The sequence below is a fragment of the Lethenteron reissneri genome, chromosome 28 (genome assembly GCF_015708825.2).
Source record: "Lethenteron reissneri isolate LAM-NWPU_2019-01 chromosome 28, ASM1570882v1, whole genome shotgun sequence".
Lineage (NCBI taxonomy): Eukaryota > Metazoa > Chordata > Hyperoartia > Petromyzontiformes > Petromyzontidae > Lethenteron > Lethenteron reissneri.
Window position 1 is genome coordinate 9,342,935 of NC_083806.1, and position 21,621 is coordinate 9,364,555.

At 48.4% G+C, this 21,621-nt stretch overlaps 1 protein-coding gene across 3 annotated transcripts in view; it reads left to right on the forward strand.

Moving 5' to 3' along the window:
• Positions 1-21,621, forward strand: part of CABP7 (calcium binding protein 7) — an 89,118-nt gene that overhangs the window by 4,334 nt on the left and 63,163 nt on the right. For 2 of the 3 annotated variants that reach the window (XM_061562058.1, XM_061562060.1), the window contains exons 2-3: positions 16,016-16,301; positions 21,234-21,377. In XM_061562058.1, coding sequence (XP_061418042.1) covers positions 16,199-16,301; positions 21,234-21,377 — 247 coding nt within the window. In that variant the 5' untranslated portion in view covers positions 16,016-16,198. Of the gene's footprint in view, positions 1-13,010; positions 13,124-16,015; positions 16,302-21,233; positions 21,378-21,621 lie in introns of all 3 variants that reach the window. The other variant, XM_061562059.1, reaches the window with a different exon arrangement.

Consider the following 21,621-nt stretch of genomic DNA (forward strand, 5'->3'; position numbering starts at 1 on the left):
ATCGGAGCAATGTTTTGTTTGCATGTTCACCACACGTACTGTGTGTGGTCAATGCGGACTTGATCCCTTGCAAAATGTCTCTATTTGGTGTCCGGACATCTTAACGTCTGTTTTGTTGGCAGAAAATATAAAAACCTGTTCTGATTTTCCAGACTTCTCAATTGCAAGTCCGGTGTTGCTAACCGTCACAGGGACGGCAACTCCCCGTTTTACAAAAAAAACTCTCTCTGTTTTGTTTAAACAATTGGAAACTTTATAATAATTGGCAGAGCGCCATACAGCAGGGTATGGCGGGCTGAGTTTGAGAGTTTGCTTGTGCTGAATCAATGCTGCCGGAAAAAATGTATCTCACTCCCAGAAGAGGGTCCGTTGGGCCGATTGGGTCGTGGAACAACTACTTAAAACGAGTCTGTGGAGAGACAGATTATGGACATCAACATTGAGCAGACCTTGTCTGCTCATCTTCGACGGGGCGATGGCCGTTAGCTCGGCCCCATATTGCGACGCGCACGGAGGATGGTGTTGATCGGATCTATTCAGTCCCCAGCTTTCTCTGTGACCCAGTGCTGCTGCTGCTGAATATACCGCAGCAGCAGCAGCAGCAGCAGCAGCTCGTGGCATTATTCGGGCCGAGTCTACCTAAAGGGAGACGCGTGCTCGCTTCAGATAGCAGCTACCACGGGTGTCCGTGCCCTGGAATCGAACCAGGATCGTAGGATGAAGGCGGAGGCAGTTTCTTCCACTAGTTTCCACGTTGCATGTTCCGCGGTATATTGATTAGGGGCGTTAAACAATAGCCGCTAGTCCGGTTCGCGTTTTCAAAATCGATTAGCGGTTCAGAAAAGCAGGAACCGGTTTTATACCGGAGTTGGTTTTTGTTATGCCGCTAATGGAGGGGGAATTTCTTTTTTCAATCAGTAGCTCGTAGTGGACCTTTTACACGTACTCACGAAGGCAAATTACTCGGTTCACGAATAATGGGGATATCTCAGTGTGTAGCCCAAGACTTAAAGTGGAACTTTAAGGCCGACCCTGCTCCATGACTGAAACCAATCAACCTCCTGGATGGCAGTAGCGTCACTTGTTGGGGGATTCACGTGGGCAAATTTGCTGTTATTGGGTGTCTACTGTTACAAGCGTAGAGGGTTTTACTATAAACAGGGTGCTTCAAAAAGATGTTAACATTGCTGCGAATGTGCGACAACAACCACAAGAAGTGTGCCCCCTGGGGCTCTGGAGAGACCACCTGGAGAAGATTCCAGGCACGCGTTGACAATGACGGGAGACTCTATGACTTTTTTGAAGCTATTAACATGTCATTTGTTCATAATAAACGTTTTTGGGTTAGATCGCGTTATTTATAAATGTGTCGTAACCCTCCACCACCCGACACGGCCAATCAGTAAAAAAGTGTCACGTTGACAAAAGACAAATAGTTCACTACTTTAGCCCACCGGTGTGTTGAAGAGTGATTCCACAACATTTCCAAACATTTTTTTTTACCATTTTTTATCACGTTCCAGTTGTATTATTATCGTTTCTTTTCCCATAAAAAAACCGATAGTCCCATATAAGTGTTCACATTGTTTTTTGAAGCACCCTATATGTGCGCGCGTGCCACGTGTCAGACCTCGAACCCGTCTGGGACGTTATAATTCACATTTGCATCATCCTGCGACTGTCCGCCTTATTATAAGCAAGCGTTGGACACGCGCGCGCCGCGCACCTTCACAAACCCACGTCATCCGAAACCTTTGTAACGGACACGCTATTTATAGCGACACGTAAAGTCATCACTAAGCGCAGTCGTGAGCAGGGAAGAGAATGTCGCGGGGGGAGAGGGAGAGGTTTTTTTTTGTGAGTGGAATTAAAAGTTGATGCGGGCGATCGGTGGCGCGAGAGTGATATTCGCAAGAGTCGCCCTGATGACACGGGCGTCTAGGCGGGTTAGGGCACGCACGCACGCACGCTGGGTGTTAATAAATCACTGGTCAACAACAAAATAAACATTTTTTTTTTCTGGCCTGGACTTTTGCAGCTGTTTTAGACTAATTTCAGGGTGCTGATTCACAAATGTGATCTCAGATTTGCTCTATCACATCTCATTTTTATGCCATCGGCATACCCCATTTTCATTGATTTTACCCGAAATTATCTCTGTCACTTATGATTGCAAGTTGTTGCGAGTCAGTGACTGCTTTAGTGTTAAAATATGGTGCTGTATTTTTAGGATAGTGTGTTTATAATATCATTTTATGTAGATATCCACATTTTTTAATATTTTTCTTCTGCAGTTTTTATTGAAAATGCAATATTTGATATCTCAAAAACCCGATGTGATAGACAAAAACCGATGCCTGATTTGGAATCAGCACCCCAAAATTACCTTAAAACCGTTGCAATACCTTATGCCAAAAAAAGTGTGTTGACCAGTGAAGCGGTCACGTGTCGCTTTGCTCAGCCACAGATTCACGGTAACAGCGACCCGAACAGCACCGCGGACAGCAGCGTCCACGTGGCACCCCACACCCCGTGCTGTGTCACCCCCCCCTCCCCACCGCACCCCAAACAAAGATAAAGATCCCCCGTATAGCCTTAACAGTCTGTTGTTAGCGAGTAGCACCTATGAAGGTCGGCACGGCACACCAGGGGGTGGGTGGGCGACACCACGCACGGCCGCTTTTGTCTCCCAGTGCTGATGTTTACACACCGAACCAGGTACTCGTTTGAGGCTGAGTCGACCTAGTGGGAGATCCAGGACCGATTCAGATAGTCGTCACTGGGTGTTGGCCGTAAGCGGGAATAGAAATTCGGGTCGCCGGGTTTGCAGTGTAAGCGCGTTAACCGATGCGCCACCGCTCCCCCCCACAATCAGTGTCCCCCATGCCATGTCCCCTACCCCCGCATCACACGCTGTGTACCCCCCCCCCCCCCGCTCGCTCCACATTGGGCATCTGAACACGCACTGCCTGTGCCTGTAGCCTCGCACCTAATTCAGACCTCTATGCTCGCACAATGATTGCGTCCCATGTTGACTCGGTTCGACGCCGATTGTGGATGGACTTCGTAATCCATCCCTCAAATGACACCCTGGGAGACGTTGTAATCGCTGATTGGGTGGCAGCAGCAGCAGCAGCGGCGGCATTGTCTTGTGCTCACCGAATTGGGCCCGAATGCTAAGCGGTATCGAGCCTGGTTACTGTTTGGATGGGAGAGTAAGTACCTGGAATACCAAGTGCCAAATAGGCGTTTGATGCGAGGTGGTCAGCAGATGGTATTACAGCAGCAGCGTGGAATCTGTTTAACACTTCCCGGGGCTTTCGCGACCAATATCATCCACAATAGAGGTTTTTGGGGTTAGATCGCGTAAATATATAAACGTGTCGTGGGTTTAATGTGTCGTTAAACCCGCCACCACCCGGGTGGTGACGGGTTTAACGACACATTTATATATTTACGCGATTTAAAACACACAAAAACCTGTGCTATGAGTGTTCAATCAATTATGGGTGTTCAATAATTTTTTGCAAAGCTCTGAGCGTTACGCTGGGAAAGCCGTGGGGGTGTTTTTTCTCTGGCCACTCAGTTCACGACTCTCCTGAAGGGAAACCTCGAGGCTCGGGTTGGCTTCCCCGAGCGAGACAATCCAGAGCATCGCTGTTATTATGTGAATTCGTGCGATGCAGTTCGCTATACTGTATATATTTTTTAAGCTTAGGATTTGGAATATTTCCACTGATGATCATAATGGTCTCTACCACCCATGTGTGTTTAGTTATTAGCTGTGTGGGGTGAACGCTGAATAGGAAAGAGAGTTGTAGATTATTATTACTACACGAATGTTAAACTAATTTGCACATGTAGATATCCTCTGTTGCAGTATCTTTATAGCCTTTGTTGGTGCACTGCTTTATCAATTAAAGTGTGTACTGTTTTCTCTATGCTATTTGCATAAACACAAGGCGATATACCGTACTATCCCAGATGAACTGCATAGGCAAGTCCTGTTCGCTGCCCATCAATGCAGTGCGCTCACTAACCACTTCACCAACGCTGCCCACATTTCAATGCATCGAACGAACACCTCGTTCGAGACGCGCACATTGCACCCCCTGTCTCTGACATCAAGCGCATCAGATCATCAACAGGCCGATGTGCTCACATCTTCTTCATGAGTGCAAAAATGAAAGACACGCAGACATGCGCCACAGCAGTGCGACTCTGGCCAAGAAACCCCGCATCTATGGACCGTATCGTAAGCCACCGTAGTGGCCGTCCATAAATGACGTCACGCACCTGGGGGGCGGGGGGGAGGTCAGACATATGTGACGATGTGTGACGAGGGGCGGGGGGAGGGGTTTGAGAAATGTGACGTCACATCAAAATGCGCAACTTTAAATAAATATAGACAAGACGTTCTACTGAATTAAATAGACGTTTTTTTTAAATAAATGTTTTCTCCTACAACATCAGAGTGCAGCGCCACATTAAATACGCACTACAATGACAATAGTTGAAAGCGATTTGAAGCATGTTTTTTTTTGGGGGGGGGGGGGCAGAGCTTTGTGACGTCATATTTGCGGGGGGTCTGACTTTTTGTGACGCCGTGTGACGATGGGGGAGGGGGGGGGTCAACAATCGTCCAAAATCATGTGACGTCATTAATGGACGGCCTCATAGTCTGCGCTCTTTCAACGGAGGAGGAGCAGCAAATCCACACGAACGAACTCTTGAAGCTCTCTTGTGGCAAGCAGACCTAGACGCAGGCATCATATTGCTGCCACCATACAAAATAATATAATGTCTACATGTGGACATATTTTGGGGGTACACCGATGCAGCATAACACACCGGAACCTCATAAGACCGTCTAAAATCAGCATTTGAATCAGCAACTCTGTCGTCTCGGGTCTTTAATTGACTCTGCAGCCAAGTTTGACGCGCTTCGAAGGTTTATTCAGTCTTCTGAGACTTGCGAAAAAAAGGGGTCCATATTGACCGTTGATTTGGGTCCCGTTGAACCGAGGAACCGACCGACCAAGTCTCGGGCACGTGGAGTCAAATGTTGTCCCTGGAATTACGGAGCCAGCCTATTGTCATCAGGCTGGGTACTGCGATACGTTCAACAGACTTGCGAAGCTTCGTGGTTTAGCCGCTCGTGTAGCATTCGTCTTCCGACTGCTTCGACATCACGATAACCGACTGTGACGCACGCCTGCAAAGATTTAGCCACCGGCCTTGCGAATAGCTGGAAATATATGATATAATGATTGCGTAAAATACCGCCGATACGTTCACATGCGGTGAGATTCATATTCTTGGTTCTTTTGGTAAAGTCACGTAGAAGGGAAATTATAAAATAATAAAAATAAAACAATAAAATTCTCACGACGTTTTTTTTTTTTCTTGCTGTGGTTTTCACACCTGATGATGATTGCTTGTGTTGCAATCGAAACGTCGTGAGAATTTTATTGTTTTACTTTTTATTTCCCTTCTACGTGACTTTACCGAAAGAACCAGGAATAACACATTCCTGCGGAGGGAGCTGGTAGGAACGTTGGGTTGCTCGGTCAATGGCCAGGGTCAACGGCGGCGTGGTGTATTCCGCAAATACGCCCGACTGTGAGGGCGGGCACAAGCCGGCGTGAGTAGGTTAAACGTTGAGTTTTATAAGGGCACCACGGGGTGACCAGCCCCTCCCCACCCAGCCCCACCTATCCCACCCCCCACCCAGCCCCACCCTCCCCACCCAGCCCCTCCCCACCCTCCCCACCCAGCCCCTCCCTCCCTCCCCACCCAGCACCTCCCTGCACGACGGACGGACAGACACAATAATCCCCTGTGGGCTGGTGTAACCAGAGGTTCCTACGAGTATGAATCCCTGCAGTCACGAAAGCTTTAAATCGAAATGCGGTGAGATGTTTTGTTAATGAGAGAGTAAAATTGTAGGCATGTGACCCGATGGCCAGTGACAATCCTCGGGCAACCGTTGTCCACGTCCCAGCAAGGGCCAGAGGTCGCAAACGGGTTTTGATTCCTTACCCGTACCCGGCCGCACCAGGGTCGCAAACGGGTACCCGTACCCGGCCGTACCCTCTACCCGTACCCGGCCGGGTACGGGTAGGGGGTACGGGTATCGGGTACCCGATTGCGACCTCTGGGATGAAGCTATGTTGCAGGCGCGGGTAGGTTTATTCTAGGAACTTGAATTGTGAGAAGAGACAAGACGTTGGGAAATGAGTGACAAACAGTTACTCACCAGTGACTCACGGCCTACCCGTACCCGTACCCGGTCGCACCAGGGTCGCAAACGGGTACCCGTACCTGTACCCGGCTGGGTACGGGTAGCCGGGTATCGGGTAGGGTACGGGTATCGGGTACCCGGTTGCGACCTCTGGCAAGGGCTCCCCTCCTCTGTCGACTCCGCAAGGGCGATGAACTCGATGGACCGCAAAACCGCTCAGCAGCGCGTCAAACAACGCTCGTGGCTGGAGTTTTTGTTGTTGTTTGACACGTAGGGCAATCTTTACGACAGCCCGCCTTTGGATTTCCTCCAGGATTGAGGCGTCCGCCACCGTTTTGCGGTGCTTCCGGCAGATCTGTCGGTCTCTTTGGGTCATTCAAAGTTGCGGTTTGCAGTAATTTTATTTGTGCAAAGACACATTACGTTTTTTCGCCCTGGTTCATCCCTTCTTCCTCTGCACTATTGTGAGATAGTCTTTAATCACACGGTGCGTTCCGGATTGTTTTGTTTGTGTACCTTGCGGGGTGACCAGCCTTGTACTCAGCGATATCTCGCGTTGAGGCCGATGGGGCGTGTGTACGTCGTTTGCTCGACCGAGTGGTGTCGGTGATGGTGAATGATGATGAGTGCAAGATCCGACCATGAGCGTCCAGTGGTCGCCGACCAACATCGGCTTCTGGTTGCCGAACGAATTACATTATATCAGGGTCGCACTCATTACACACAAAGTGCTTGCCACAGAAGAAGCACACCACCTCGCCGGGGAGCATAAACCATCATCACGCGAACTCCGATCAACCTTGTAGCAGCAACAGCAGCAGATTTTGGTTGCTGGCCATCGAACACAAACAGCGGCCATCGAATCGCGGGTCGCTTGCAGATGCGCTTCTGCGGCCGTCTGGAACGCGCTCTTCCTTCCGATATCAGGAAGCCACCGGAGCGACGCACTTTCAAATCTCGATTGAAAATGCATTTCTTTCGAACTGGTTTTTTTTGTCAGTTTGCTGTCCTTCCCCCCTCCCCCCACCACCACGGGACCTCCGATTAGCAAGGTTGGCTACGTACGTTGAAACAAGTATAACCCGTAAAAACAAAGTTTTTCACTATAAATCCTTTATATGCGTGGCGGCTAGAGTCCTCTCGTTCTCTGGCTTGAGATGGCTGCCACCTACGGGTCAGATGATTGCATGGCACCATTAAGCAATTGGTAATTAAATATAATATTTTTGTCCTAAAAAGTGTAAAAGTTTGGAAAAAAAATTTCACGAAAATAAATTGTCACGCACAACGAGTCTGTGTGCAAAATGTCAGCTCGATTGGATCACGAGAAGTGGGTTAAAAAACGACCAAAAGATTTGCACGGTCGTAAGCAAGCAAGCAAGCGCGCAAGTGAACTTAATATTAAGGATTTGAAAAGGAAGTCAACACACGTACATAGAGTCCGAGCCAAGCCGGGAAACGTCCCTGTTTATCCGTCTCCCGTGGAGGTTGCGACCTCCTGAACATCGCAGCACTGGCTCTGTGCGAGCCACGGCGGCGCTGATGATGCGGGGACGAAGAGCTGTACTGCTGAGAGAGAGAGAAATGGGGAGCCTTGCCCGTAGTGTCCTGGCGTTACGTAACAGTGCACGCACAGCGAACACGTGACAGCAACGGCCCTTTGAATGTTGTGCTTTCAGCTAATAATGCACTTTGCATTTTGGAGTTGGCATACGCAATGGCTAGAAATCGTGGGTTAATTTACATATTTCTGCATGGTGTAATATCGCTTGTATTGAGTGTAAATAAGGCGTGGTTAAAAAGAGGCTATGCTAAATTACTATTGTGATGATGAATCATTTGTCAACAGCAATGTAAGTGGTGTGCAGTACCTGGATTTGCATACAAAGTTTTATACATTTTCTATTTTCTGTAATTTAATTTTGCTTCATAGCCAGATGAGAGAGCCTGTTGAGAGAAAGCATGTTTATTTTGGGGTTTTAATGACATGCGAATGAGAAGGGAGCAAACAAACAAAAAAATCAATGGAAATCCCTTGGTGACTACACAGTAATGTGTTGGAATGTAGTTGTGGCCAATGCATTTCATTCACTAATAACTTGAATTGTTGAAGGATTACTTTTCTTTTTTATACAAGATAAACACATTGTTTTAAACAAGGGTGAAAAATCATACTTATGCATGGATTCTCTACTGAATTCCAACATGTGTTTATCCTCAGATTGATTTATTTTGGTATGAATGCGTATTATCCACGGTTACATAGCTCAGAATAAAAGTATTGACATCAACAACGAACATTTGAATAAAAATAAAAACTATGGCATGGGGAGGCTTTTCATGCAGCAATTCGTTTTAAAAAGGCTTATACATTTATTCGAGTGTAACTGTTCCTATAGTCCTGAATTGTGATGCATGCGCATCGGAGATGCGGGGGAAGGACAACAATCTAAACACAAAAAGCAGTTAAGAAGGAATGAGTTTGCAGTCTAGATGTATAAGTTGATTTATTTCTGTAACTTGTGGAGGATAATATATGTTACATATGTTTGATTGGTATCTTTTGATGAGTGTTCTTTTTTTTTATGCGTGTGCGGCACATTGCACAAGGGGGAAAAACCTTATCTGGTTAGATTTATGTTTTCCCTTCGAGGTGTCCAGAGAGTGTGTTGGTTTGTATGATGTTACGGAATTTCCCGGCAGTTTATTGTATATTTTAAATTTAGATTTAAAGCTTTCGTGACTGCAGGGATTCATATTCTTGGTTCTTTTGGTAAGGTCACGTAGAAGGGAAACAATAAAATAAAAATATTAAACAATAAACTTCTCGCGACATTTCGACTGCAACACAAGCAATCATCATCAGGTGTGAAATCCACAGCAAGAAAATTTGAAAAAAAGTGGCGGGTTTTCCTAACGTCCGCACCACAGACAGCGATTTGGCAGTTGTTCAGATGGACGAGTCTATCTATGTTCGGAAAAGAAGTGTGCTAACCGCTACACTACCGCTCCCCATTATCAAGCATAAGCAAATACACACACGTGTTATCAACTAATCGCATAAAATTCTGAATATATAACATGCCTTCAAATGAGTATAGAGCAGAACACACGCAATGTTGTCCCACGTCCGACCACATAGCCACATAGGAGTGAATTCCAACAGCATACGGCAATTATTTTTCAGGAGAAATACTTTCCCCGCATATACACGAAATTGCACAAACGGAACCCGCATAAAGCGAGGGAAACCTGTTCAGAGAAAATATTTTATTTCAAAGCCTCAACATGCCACCTTAGCAAACTCAACACACGAATTAAATAATTAATTAATCGTCTCCTCTGCGAGCTATGGAACTATCACTTTCATAACATTCAATCAGCCGTTGCGAATAGAGGGCGTCATTAGAAATCGGTCTATAAATGGGTCACCTTGTGCGACCGTCGTTAGTATTATCACCGCACTTGTTGCGCCAGAAATCCTCGCTGGGCCTTGAGGACTCTTGTTTCAGGAGGTCCCGTCAAGTTTTCACTGGATAATTTTTTTGTTACTTGGAACATTCTAGATTTGAAGTTTTCGTGAATGCAAGGATCAATACTTTTTGGTTTTTTCGGTAAAGTCACGTAGATGAAAAATAAAATAAATTAAATTGAAAACAACTCAATTAAATCACGACGTTTCGGGCGCAACACAAGCGTCCGTCTTCAGGTGGGGACAAACAGCGAAAGAACAACCGCTTAAGTGTGCCTAAGAGATGGCTGTGACGAGGGATTATATACCTGGGTGGGGGGGGAGGGGGGGGAGGGGCCAGCGTGAGTGTGGGGGCAATGTGTGGGCTGGGAGGTGCGCAAGGAGTTAAAACTGAAGCTTTATGATGCAGGGGGCAGAAGTTGAGCTGGTTGATAAGGAAGCTAAGTTAAGCCGATTAATGACATCCTTTGCTATGCTGCAGGGGAGTAAATTAGAGTTGCTAGGAGCTAAGCTTGCACGCTCGAAACAACGCGCGGCAAATTTCCAAATTTACTTGGAACAATTCTAGATTTGAAGCTTTCGTGACTGCAAGGATTCATACTCTTAGTTTTTTCGGTAAAGTCACGTAGGTAAAAAATGAAATTAAAATTAACATGACGGTCCCACCTGATGACGGAGACTTGTGTTGCCTCCGAAACGTCGTGAATTTTATTATTTTATTTTTATTAATTTTAATTTTATTTTTTACCTACGTGACTTTACCGAAAAAACTAAGAGTATGAATTACTTGGATCAAAAGTATCCAGAGCGCTGCGAAGTTCCACGGGTGTTGTGATGCACAACTTTGAGCGGGACTGCAAACAGGAAGGGGGCCCAAATTTTGACCCTTAAACTTTCGTGACTGCAGGAATTCATATTCTTGGTTCTTTCGGTAAAGTCACGTAGATAATTTTTTTAAAATAAATTTAAAATAATGAAAGTAAAAACCCCACAATTTTCAATTAATGTTTATTTTTGTATTTTAATTTAATTTTATTATTTTTAAAACCAAGAATAGGAAGGGGGCCCAACGGTGAGCAGCAAAATCGAGGGGCACCCTCTTTTTGGGGGGCGAGCGCGTGCCAAATGTTATCCGTCAACGCTGTAGCAATCACTCCGTACGTGGTCATTAATTCGCGCGTGCTTGTAGATCGGACGCCACGTTGAAGGAGGGTGCTCTTCAAAAGTCCTTGCCTGCTGCGCGCCCCGCATGGAACGAACCGTCCTCTGTGCAACCATAGGCTCCCTTTGTCTCTTTGTTTATGAAACCGAATGAGCTCTCGCGTGCCTTCGCGGGAGGGCGATGGGATCGGACATCGTCGCTCCGATTAAAAACGCACACTTGCGACGATGAGACGCAACGAAATGGGCTGTGCGTTTATTTTGTTGTTGTTTACAAATTTACAACAACAACAACAAAAAACCTCAAACAAAACTCGAGCCGACGAGTGCTCGAGTCCCACTTCCTGTGTTGTCGCGTGCGTACTCACGGGGGAGCGGTGGTGTAGCGGTTAGCGCGCTGCGCTACGAACCTGGCGACCCGAGTTCGATTCCCCCCACGGCAAACACCGATGACGATTATATGAACCGGTCCTGGGCCCTCCCCTAGGTCGACTGAGCCTCAAATGAGTACCTGGTGTGATGTGTAAACATCGCCGCTAGGGAGACAAATGCGGCCGGGCGTGGTGTTGGCCACCCAACCCCTCGTGTGCCGTGCCGGCCTTTATAGGTGCTCGCTAACAGCACTTGCCCCTACACTATGTTAAGGCTATACGGGGGATCTTTGTCTTTGTACTCACGAAGCCACCTCGCCTCCCTCCCCCGCGTGTTCAACCGCGCATCTCGTGCCACCCGTGCCTCTGGTCTCCTGCTTCTGCCATAATTAAAACAAATTCCGCGCCTGCACCATGCGTGTTTTTTTGTGTACCCTCTTGCCGATTAAGCCTCCCTTCTCTGCCTTTCCCCTGGGTCCCGAGGGGGGGGAGGTCCTCGGTAAATGCCTCGTTGTGGAACACTCGACCCCCTATCACCATTCATTCGCGCCAGTCTGGGCCCTCTCTCCACAAGTATTCATTTCAATCCGCCGATGCCACCTGCGTCATGTTTAGCTCAGCACGGCACGCGTCTCTCATGATGCAGGGTGCTTCAAAACAATGTTGACACTTGTGAGAATTTGCAACAACATCACAAGAAATGTGCTGCTTCCGGGGCTCTGGAGACCACCTGGAGAAGATTCCAGGCCACACGTTGACAACGATGGCGAACAAGTGGGAGACTCGTTGACTTTTTGAAGCTATTAACATGACATTTGTTATCATGTTACGGTGCATTATACCGTTCTTTTCCCATTAAAAACGATAGTCCCATATAAGCGTTAACATTTTTAAAGCACCCTGTATACGTGTGTGTGTGTGTTCCGCACCATACTACTCTCTCTGCCTTTATTTAACTCCGTCTCTTCGTTATAACCACTTTTTTATTTTTAAAACTTTGTTTTTTACCAAATCAGTAATCGACAAGCACACTCAACCAACAGAGCCAGATTCTATCAATTCAATGACGGACGAGGGTTTACTCTGTGCATCGCGGGCCGTGAAAGACTCTTCGACCATACTTGACCACCCTGGTCAGTGTGGGTTGTTGTTGACGGTACGGTGGAGCGCAGAGCAGCAAGGATATTGCTGCATCCACCTCCCACAACCCTCCACCATTATGCCCACAAGCCGAGGCTGCTTGTGCGTGGTGGCTACACGACTTGCAACGAGCCTCAATTCTACAAAGCTTCCAGTAACTCTCCTGCCCTTGTGTTAGCCCGATGAGAGCCCACTGAGGTTGCAAAGTAAACTGGCACACTCGTACAATTAAGTAAAATGACCAATTTGTAGCCATTCGTTTTTGACACGTGAAGTGTGGTTTTTCTGCGTGTGTATTGTGTATGTGGGGAGCGGTCGTGCCACGAACCCGGCGACCCCAAGTTCGATTCCCGCTCGCGGCCAACACCAGTAACGAATATTTGAACCGGTCCTGGGCCTCCCCTAGATCGACTCGGCATATAATGAGTACCTGGTACGATGTGTAAACATCGCCACTGGGGAGACAAAGGCTGCCGGGCGTGGTGCTGGCCACCCACCCCCTTGTGTGCCGTGCCGGCCTTCACATAGGTGTTCGCTACAGCACTTGCCCCAACAGTCTCTTAAGGCTTTACAGGGATCTTTGTCTTGTGCGTTTTGGTGCGACTGGAACGCGACTGAGCAGTTCGAGGCAATCACCCTCCAACAACAGCGGAGCGCAGAGGAGCGACGCTCACAACAACGTAGCGGAGCTCCGGGCAGCTAAAATACAGCAAGTCGGCACAGTGGGGAGCACAGGTGATGCATTTATCTATCAGTCATCTCAGTCAGTCAACCCACGGTACCTGGGTCTGTCACGTGACCTCCTACCAGCCAGTTTTGGACACTTCACGTGGCACTCAAAGTGCACCTAGTCTGGCACAAGCGCCGTGGTGACGTCATCGCCACTTAGGTGCTATTGAACCTGACCTGGACTTCTTCTGGGTCAGCTCGGCATGCAATGAGTTCTTGGCGTGGCATGTCGACGTCTCCGGTGGAGAGTTAAGTTATTGCCTGACCACCCCCTGGTATTTTGGGATCTTCGTGTTTGTGTCCGGGTCATGCCCATTTGCTTCTGTAGTGCGTAAGTGACCTGAAGCGAACTCACCCTGGATAGCATCTGATTTCAAAAAATAAAATCAGTTCTATTGCACGTATGTTGAACTTCTTTTGCACCGTAAGTAGCCGAACGCGCTGGAAACTGCTCGGAGATGAATGCAATCACGATGCTTTGATTAGATGTGTGCATGCGGGACCGGTGGGGGGAGGGGGGTCATGTGTTTAGAGAGAAGAGCGCATCTTGTAATTGCAATGTTCCAAGTTTATATCATCCATAATAGAGAGTTTTTTTGTTAGATCGCGAAAATATCAATGTGTCGTTAAACCCGCCACCCCCCGACGCAGCCAATTAGTAAGGTTTGTCACGTAAACAGAACGTGCCAATTCGTCACTAGTACAGCACACCGGTGTGTTGGAGAGCAAAGCCGCAACATTTACAATCAGAGTATTTGTCTTTCATCTCAGCCTTTCGTTCTTCTCGGCTTGATCAAACGAGTAACAGGCTGTGGAAAGGCAACGGCAGCTGTCTTTCCTTTTTAACAGACTTGTCCTCTCCATGGAAATGTGGAATTGTCACCAGTGGCCCAGGAGCTGTAACCGGGAGATGAGTATCGTTCATTTCTCATTTGAGTGGAACGCGACTTTGGACTTTATTGGTTCGTGTCTTCACTGACCACGATCATGTTATGATCTGCTCTCTGCTAACATAACCTGGCCGGCATTGGATGTTCATACTAAAATGTATAAACTGTATCGTGGTGACTTTGCAGGCAAACTTTTGTACAAATCGAACTTGCTGCTCGTGTGGAATTCTGAATATTGCTCCGTTTTCATTCACTCGCCTTTGCATTCAGCTGAGGCTGTTGAGAATGTTTTTTTAACGATGAACGCTCCCCGTTGCTTGATTAACATGGAAGTAACTTCAAATGTGTGTGACAGCAGTGATTAATTAAAATATTTGTTTAAAAAAATTGTAAAAAAACAAACAAACCGTGACACCGTGTTTACGTAAACGTTACTTTTTCATAACCGTAAAAAAAAAAACCTTTAAAAAAAACAAAACCTTTAAAAAAAACAAAACCTTTAAAAAAAACAAAACCTTTAAAAAAAAAAAAACCTTTAAAAAAAACAAAACCCATCGTCTTCAAAATTCCCTCTCCGACGACTCGGCAGCGATTAAATCTCCTCTTGCCACCTGGCAGGGAGCGGGGGGGAGTAGGTGGGGGGGGGCACGGTGGGGGGGGCATGGTGGGGGGGCATGGTGGGGGGGGCATGGTGGGGGCATAGTGGGGGGGGGGCATGGTGGGGGGGGCACGGTGGGGGGGGCTTGGTGGGGGGGCATGGTGGGGGGGGGCATGGTGGGAGGGGCATGGTGGAGGGGGGCATGGTGGGGGGGGGGCATGGTGGGGCGAGCATGATGGGGGGCATGGTGGTGGGGGGGCATCGTGGTGGGTGGGCATGGTGGGGGGCATGGTGGGGGGGGCATGGTGGGGGGGCATGATGGGGGTGTATGGTGGGGGGCATGGTGGGGGGGCATGATGGGGGGCATGGTGGTGGGGGGGCATGGTGGGGGGGGCATGGTGGGGGGGCACGGAGGGGGGGCATTCTGGGGTGGCATGACGGGGGGGGCATCGTGTAGGGGGGGGCATGGTGGAGGGGGGCACGGTGGAGGGGGGGGCACGGTGGGGGGGGGGGGGGAGCTCTTCCCCCGTCACCGCTGGGTAAGAGGCTCCGGCTGGCGTGTGTTGTTTGTTTATTTTATTTTTTTCTAAGTTCATGAGCGCAGTGCCCCGAGACACTGGCGGTGTTGACCGTGGGACCGACCGCATCAGAACGTCAACGGGCCGGCGGGCGCCACTCCTTCTTCTTAAATGGAACGTTCAAAGGCACGAGTGGTGCGATTGTGGTCACGCAACACAAACTATGGACCCATATAAGAAAAACCGCTGTACAAGGTGGTCCGGATGTCTTGTGACCCCCCCACCCCCCCCCCCCATTTAATTCTCTAAAACTTCATATATATTCTTCTTGGTTCTTTCGGTAAAGTCACGTAGAAGGGAAATAATAAAATAATAACAATAAAACATTTTATTATTTCCCTTCTACGTGACTTTACCGAAAGAACCAAGAAGATGAATCCCTGCAGTCACGAAAGCTTTAAATCGAAATTCATATATATATTTTAAAAAAGTTAATTGAAAACTGAAATAAACATACAAACAAACTAATTTAGGGGTCAGTTAATTTGGCGGGGGGCGGGGGGGGGTCACAACGCATCTGGACCGACTCTGTAAGTCTGCGCTCCTTCCGACGTTATTTAGGAGTAGCAAATCGACAAAATAAAAAACTCAAACTCTCGACGAACGAAGTCCACCCGTCGTGGCCAATTCCCCTTTAGCTGACCAACATATTTCCTGTCGTCGTCGTCGAACGTGATGCGAACTCATCAAATGAACACAGCCCCCCCCCCCCAAGCGGCCGGCTTACAATTACCAAGCACTGTCAAAAGTACGAACTTGCAACAACAACAACAACAACCACGGCAACAACAACAATAATAACCGCGTGGCGTGGCCCCCGGCGCGTGTGCAGGTGTGGCCGAGGTGAGGGTGGCGGCCGGCTCGGCTCGGCTCGGCTCGGCCCGGCGCGCGTGGAAAACCGGCACGTGTCGTGCACGCGTACCTGTGGCACGCGCACCTGTGGCACGCGCACCTGTGGCACGCGCACCTGTGGCACGCGCACCTGTGGCACGCGCACCTGTGGCACGTGGCAGTCATGCCGATGCACCCGGTCAGCACGGGGCTCATGTACCGCGGCCTCTGCAGCATTCCCGAACTTCCCGAGGGACCGCCCGACATCTCGGAGGACGAGGTGCAAGGTACGTGTGCGGTGTGTGTGCGGGGGGTGTGTGGGGGGTGTGTGGGGGGTGGGGTGTGTGTGGGGTGTGTGTGTGTGTGGTGTGTGGGGGTGTGTGGGGGGTGTGTGTGTGTATGGTGTGTGTGTATGTAGTGTGTGGTGTGTGTGTGTGGTGTGTGTGTGGTGTGTGTGGTGTGTGTGTGTGGTGTGTGTGGGGGGGGGGGGGCGTGGGTGGCCTCAACGGGGGGTTGTCTTAGTTTTTTGGGGGGGGCACGGTGGGGGAGGGGGGGGGTGATGCGCACGTGTGTGTGGTGGGGAGCGGTAGTGTAGCGGTTAGCGCGCTGCCCTTCGAACCTGGCGACCCGGGTTCGATTCCCGCCCACGGCCAACACCGGTGACGATTATTTAAACTGGTCCTGGGCCTACCCTAGGTCGACTCAGCCTCCAATGGGTGCGGGGTGTAAACATCGCCACTGGGGAGACAAAGGCGGCCGGGCGTGGTGTTGGTCACCCACCCCCTCGTGTGCCGTGCCGGCCTTCATAGGTGCTCGCTAACAGCACTTGCCCCAGCAGTCTGTTAAGGCTACACGGGGGATCTTCGTCTAGCACGTGGATGTGAAAAATGTATCAAATGTTTCTGCGTTCCTCCGGCAGCAGCGTAAGAGGACCTTTGTGCCATAGCCTTGAGAATGGTGCTTTCCTGGATGTATGATTCGTGTTGCTGCTGCTGCTGCACTATAATAAACATTGTCCTTTGCACGTTTGCCGATGTTTATTGGGAGACATTGCCACTTGTTTAACTCAGAAAAGCCTCATTAGGCAGGACACGGAGAGCCAGATTCTCATCTTGGCGAAACAGCCTAAACAAATGAGAGTATTTATGCGAATATTGCTCCACTTTGATAGCAACGCATCTTTTATTGAATTATAATGTTGCAAATGTACTTTCGTCAAGCTAGTCACGTTAATTTGTAAATATATATAGGAGTCAGAACGTAAGTTAATGGCACGTGGCAGAGAACAGGGACATGTGCGCCTGGAATTCCATCTCTTCAAATATGTCCTCGGTTACCCTCATGTCGAAATCACCACGTGATGCTAATCTGTCGATTCCTTATGATAACTTCACTTGCAATTGCATTTGACATACATCAACATCTGTTTACTCGTTGGTGACAACAGTCACGCTGTATCTGTTTAATGTTTCTAAAACGTATTAGGAACAATCTGAAACATAATCTGCCTGAGTCGACTAATGCTTGAGGGAGTTTATGATCTCGAACATTGATTTATGTTTGTGCTATATAAAGAAGAATTCCATTTCTCATGCGGCAGAAATTGTTTTGGCTCCCATTCAAAAATTTGCTTGAATCGTTGTACTTTTATTTCGAATTTTTTGGCTTTTTTGTTATTCTGATGACCACCGCCCTCCGCCCAGGTGACTCTTTGCCGATGAGACGGCACCCCGCGTTTCTCCTGAGTTCTCACCTCATGGCTAAACAACAACAACAACACAAACAAAAAAACAAACGTGAAACTTAAAAAAATTAACACGTAAAAACAAAGTTTTTCACTATAAATTCTTTATATGCGTGGCATCGGGGCGGCTAGAGTCCTCTCGTCCTCTGGCTTGAGATGGCTGCCACCTATGGGTCAGATGATTGTGTGTCAGCATTAACCAATTGGTAAATAAATATTTTTAAAAAATTCCCTAAACAGTGTAAAATTTTGGAAAAAAATTTTCACGAAAATTCATTGTCACGCACAACGAGTCTGTGTGCAAAACGTCAGCTCGATTGGATCACGGGAAGTGGGTTAAAAAACGACCGAAAGATTTGCACGGTCCTAAGCAAGCAAGCAAGCGAACTTAATATAAAGGATTTAAAAAGTGTTACATTATAAGCGCCCTGGGGGCAAAAGGGCCCACGTGTTGTGGTGGGGGGGGGGGGGGCTCACGTAAGGACACGCCAACGTGTGTGTGGAGACATTCGAATGCCTAAGTGCGCGCACGGCATCGCCGTAAATATCAGGGCATTGGCCCATATGTCAGCCCATCATAGAACACGTGGGTGCATTAAAGACGCCTGTTAAAGCGTAAGAGCGTGTCCGTGGAATAGCGATGTGATTGCTGGCGAAGGCGCGCGCGTCACTCGGCAAAGGGGGGGGGGGGGGGCGACGTCTCGGGCACGAGCCAAGGTGGCGGTACGAGAGGTGGGAATTACGTCCACGGCAGAAGTTCAAGTTTTAGACAAAGATCCCCCGTGTAGCCTGAACAGACTGTAGGGGCAAGTGCTGTTAGCGAGCACCTATGAAGGCCAACACGGCACACGAGGGGGTGGGTGGCCAGCACCACGCCCGGCCGCCTTTGTCTCCCCAGTATCGATGTTTACACACCACACCGAGTACTCATTTGTGGCTGAGTCGACCTAGGGGAGGCCCAGGACCGGTTCAAATAATCGTCACTGGGTGTTGGCCGTGAGCGGGAATCGAACCCGGGTCGCCGGGTTCGTAGCGCAGCGTAGCGCTACCCGCTACACTACCGCTCCCCCCTCCACACATCCCCCCCTCTTTTTTTTGCATTCACAGAATTAGCATCATCCACACGCCACAATTAGTGCCCGCGCGACAGCCTCGTCGGCCTTATGGATCGTGGCATACGGATGTGCGCAACGGTAGCAACAGTCGTGCCACCTTTTCGATTTAAAGCTTTCGTGACTGCAGGGATTCATCGTCTTGGTTCTTTCGGTAAAGTCACGTAGAAGGGAAATAATAAAATAAGAAAAATTCTCACGACGTTTCGGCCACAACGCAAGTAGCCGTCCTCAGGTGGAGGAGACAGACCTGTTCTCCTCCACCTGAGGACGGCTACTTGCGTTGTGGCCGAAACGTCGTGAGAATTATTTTATTATGTTTTATTTTTATTATTTTATTTTTTCCATTCTACGTGACTTTATCGAAAGAACCAAGACGTTGAGTCGTGCCACCGTTCGTAAGGGACAGTTCTCAGCGAATCATTTCCCCTCACTGTGGGATTTCGCAGGGCACAGCGCTTTGTTTGTTTCTGTTGTTGTTGTTGTTGTTCTCCTTCTTCAACTAAAAGCGGAAGTAAAAAAAAACAATTCCCTGGAATGAGACAGAGATGTTTGGCTGTGCGACCGACGCCCACGCAGGCAACGGTTAATGAATTTAAAACGATGCAATTCCAATGTTCAACGAGACAGGCCCCTTTGCTTTCCCTGACACCCACCCACCCTGCCACCCACCCTGCCACTCACCCCCCTCCCATTCCGCCACTGAGTTTCAATATCGAGTCGCGGCCTAATCTGAAGGTTACCTCGCAAAAGTGAAGCTCCCAAATTAAATTGAACTAAATTTTCATCTTCTTGGTTCTTTCGGTAAAATAAAACATAGTAAAATAATTATTATTTCTTATGTTTTATTTGTATTATTTTATTACTTCCCTTCTACGTGACTTTACCGAAAGAACCAAGAAGATAAATTGAACTAAATTTGCACGCAAAAAAACTCTCCCCCCCCCCACCCAAACAAAAAATTTCGTGCTAAAAATACGCGGCCACGATACGATCTGGGGGGGGGGGGCCCTCCCCTCCCCTACAGTGACAGGTTCCTGCCCCCGCTCCTGAAGGGGCCACCCCACTTACAAATTGAAAATGACTGTTGCAGATGAATAGGGCCCTGCTGCTGGGGGGCTAACAAGTGTCTGTTCCTGCTGCTGCTGCTGTTCCTGCTGCTCCTGCTGCTGCTGGACCACTTTGAGGGTTGATTAAGATTGGAAGCTCTCCGTGTTGAGACACAGAGTGTGGGCTATCCACATGCCGCGGGTCTCAATTGAGTGTGATTCCGGTTTCTGTATATCTCCCTGCGCGTGGTACCAAACCCCTTTGGAAAAGAGCGCTTGGATATGGGCTCGCGGTTTTGAACGGCGATTAAAATGTCACGGTCACTGACCCTGTACAATTATTTGAAGGTGCAGTTTACTTTTTTGGATTCACGTGTATTCAATTGCAATTGTGGTCTAAAATGTTCTAAAGTATGGCCCTCGTTTCATGCTTTTGGTTGTGATTTTAACGCGGCCTTATCAAATGTTCTCATTGGTGGAATATCAATCTTGATGTCATTGAAGCAGGCAGATATTTATAGAATCTGTAAAATGCAATGAATTCCAAAGTTACTGTTCTCCGCCAACACAAATACATTCTAAAATGTGTTGGTGTTAATGTAAGTAAATTAATACGTAACAATATTTTGTCTCCGTTTCATCCAAAACGTAGAATGAAATAATAAAATAATATAATTCACCGGCCTCTTGGCCTTTTTCGCTCTTGTCTTTAGGAGCATTTGCGTGAGCAGAAAACTCCGGACCGGTTTCAACCTTGTAGCCGATCATCAGCAGTGTGCCCAGAAGGCCCACCGCCTGATAGACCAAGATTTTGAATAATTTCGTTGGTTACGTGGTGGAAATAAAGTGTTTATTTATTGTTCTGTTATGTCATTGCCCACATCCCACCAGCACCAGCACTCGCATTGCAACCTATTCACCCCGGATGCACGCAATGTCATCGGATTTCGAAAGCGAATCAGGCCTGAGCCAGATGAACACATTGATTGGGGAGACTGCCTCTTGTAGGTTTGTGTTGTGCGGCGGTTAGAACATGCCAGTGCAGCTGTGGACTCTTGAATATACCAGTCACGCACAAGTTAACACTGCACTTAAAATTCTAAACCATTATCAATGAACTTGGCCAAACATCCAAATGACAGAAAGCCCTCCTGCCAAACAGCGTCGAGACCCCCCGACCCCCCTCTGTGCTGCGTTCATCCTTTAGCGAATTAAAGGCCGCACCCCCACGCGGTTTTGCGACCGCTTTGCCCCCCCCCCCAAACCGCGTGATGGCTTTACGCGGCGTTCGTATGCGGTGCGGTGCGCGTGCAGAGATCCGGGAGGCGTTTCGCGTCTTCGACCGAGACGGCAACGGCTTCATCTCCAAGCAGGAGCTGGGCATGGCGATGAGGTCGCTGGGTCACATGCCCAGCGAAGTGGAGCTCGCGATCATCATGCAGCGCCTCGACATGGACGGTACGCGACACGCCACAAACAACAACTGTGATACTCACAAGAAGTGATTGCGTCGCAGCATGTTGAACTTCTTTCGCACCGTACGTACGTAGCCAACCGCGCTAATTGGAGGTGCGGGGGCAGGACTAAAGATTAATACCGAAAGAGAAGATGACCGCACGTAAATACATTGTCTTGGGCAGTGTATCATTGCACAACTGACACAAACTGGATTCTGTTGTTGTCGTTGTTGTTTAACGTCCCG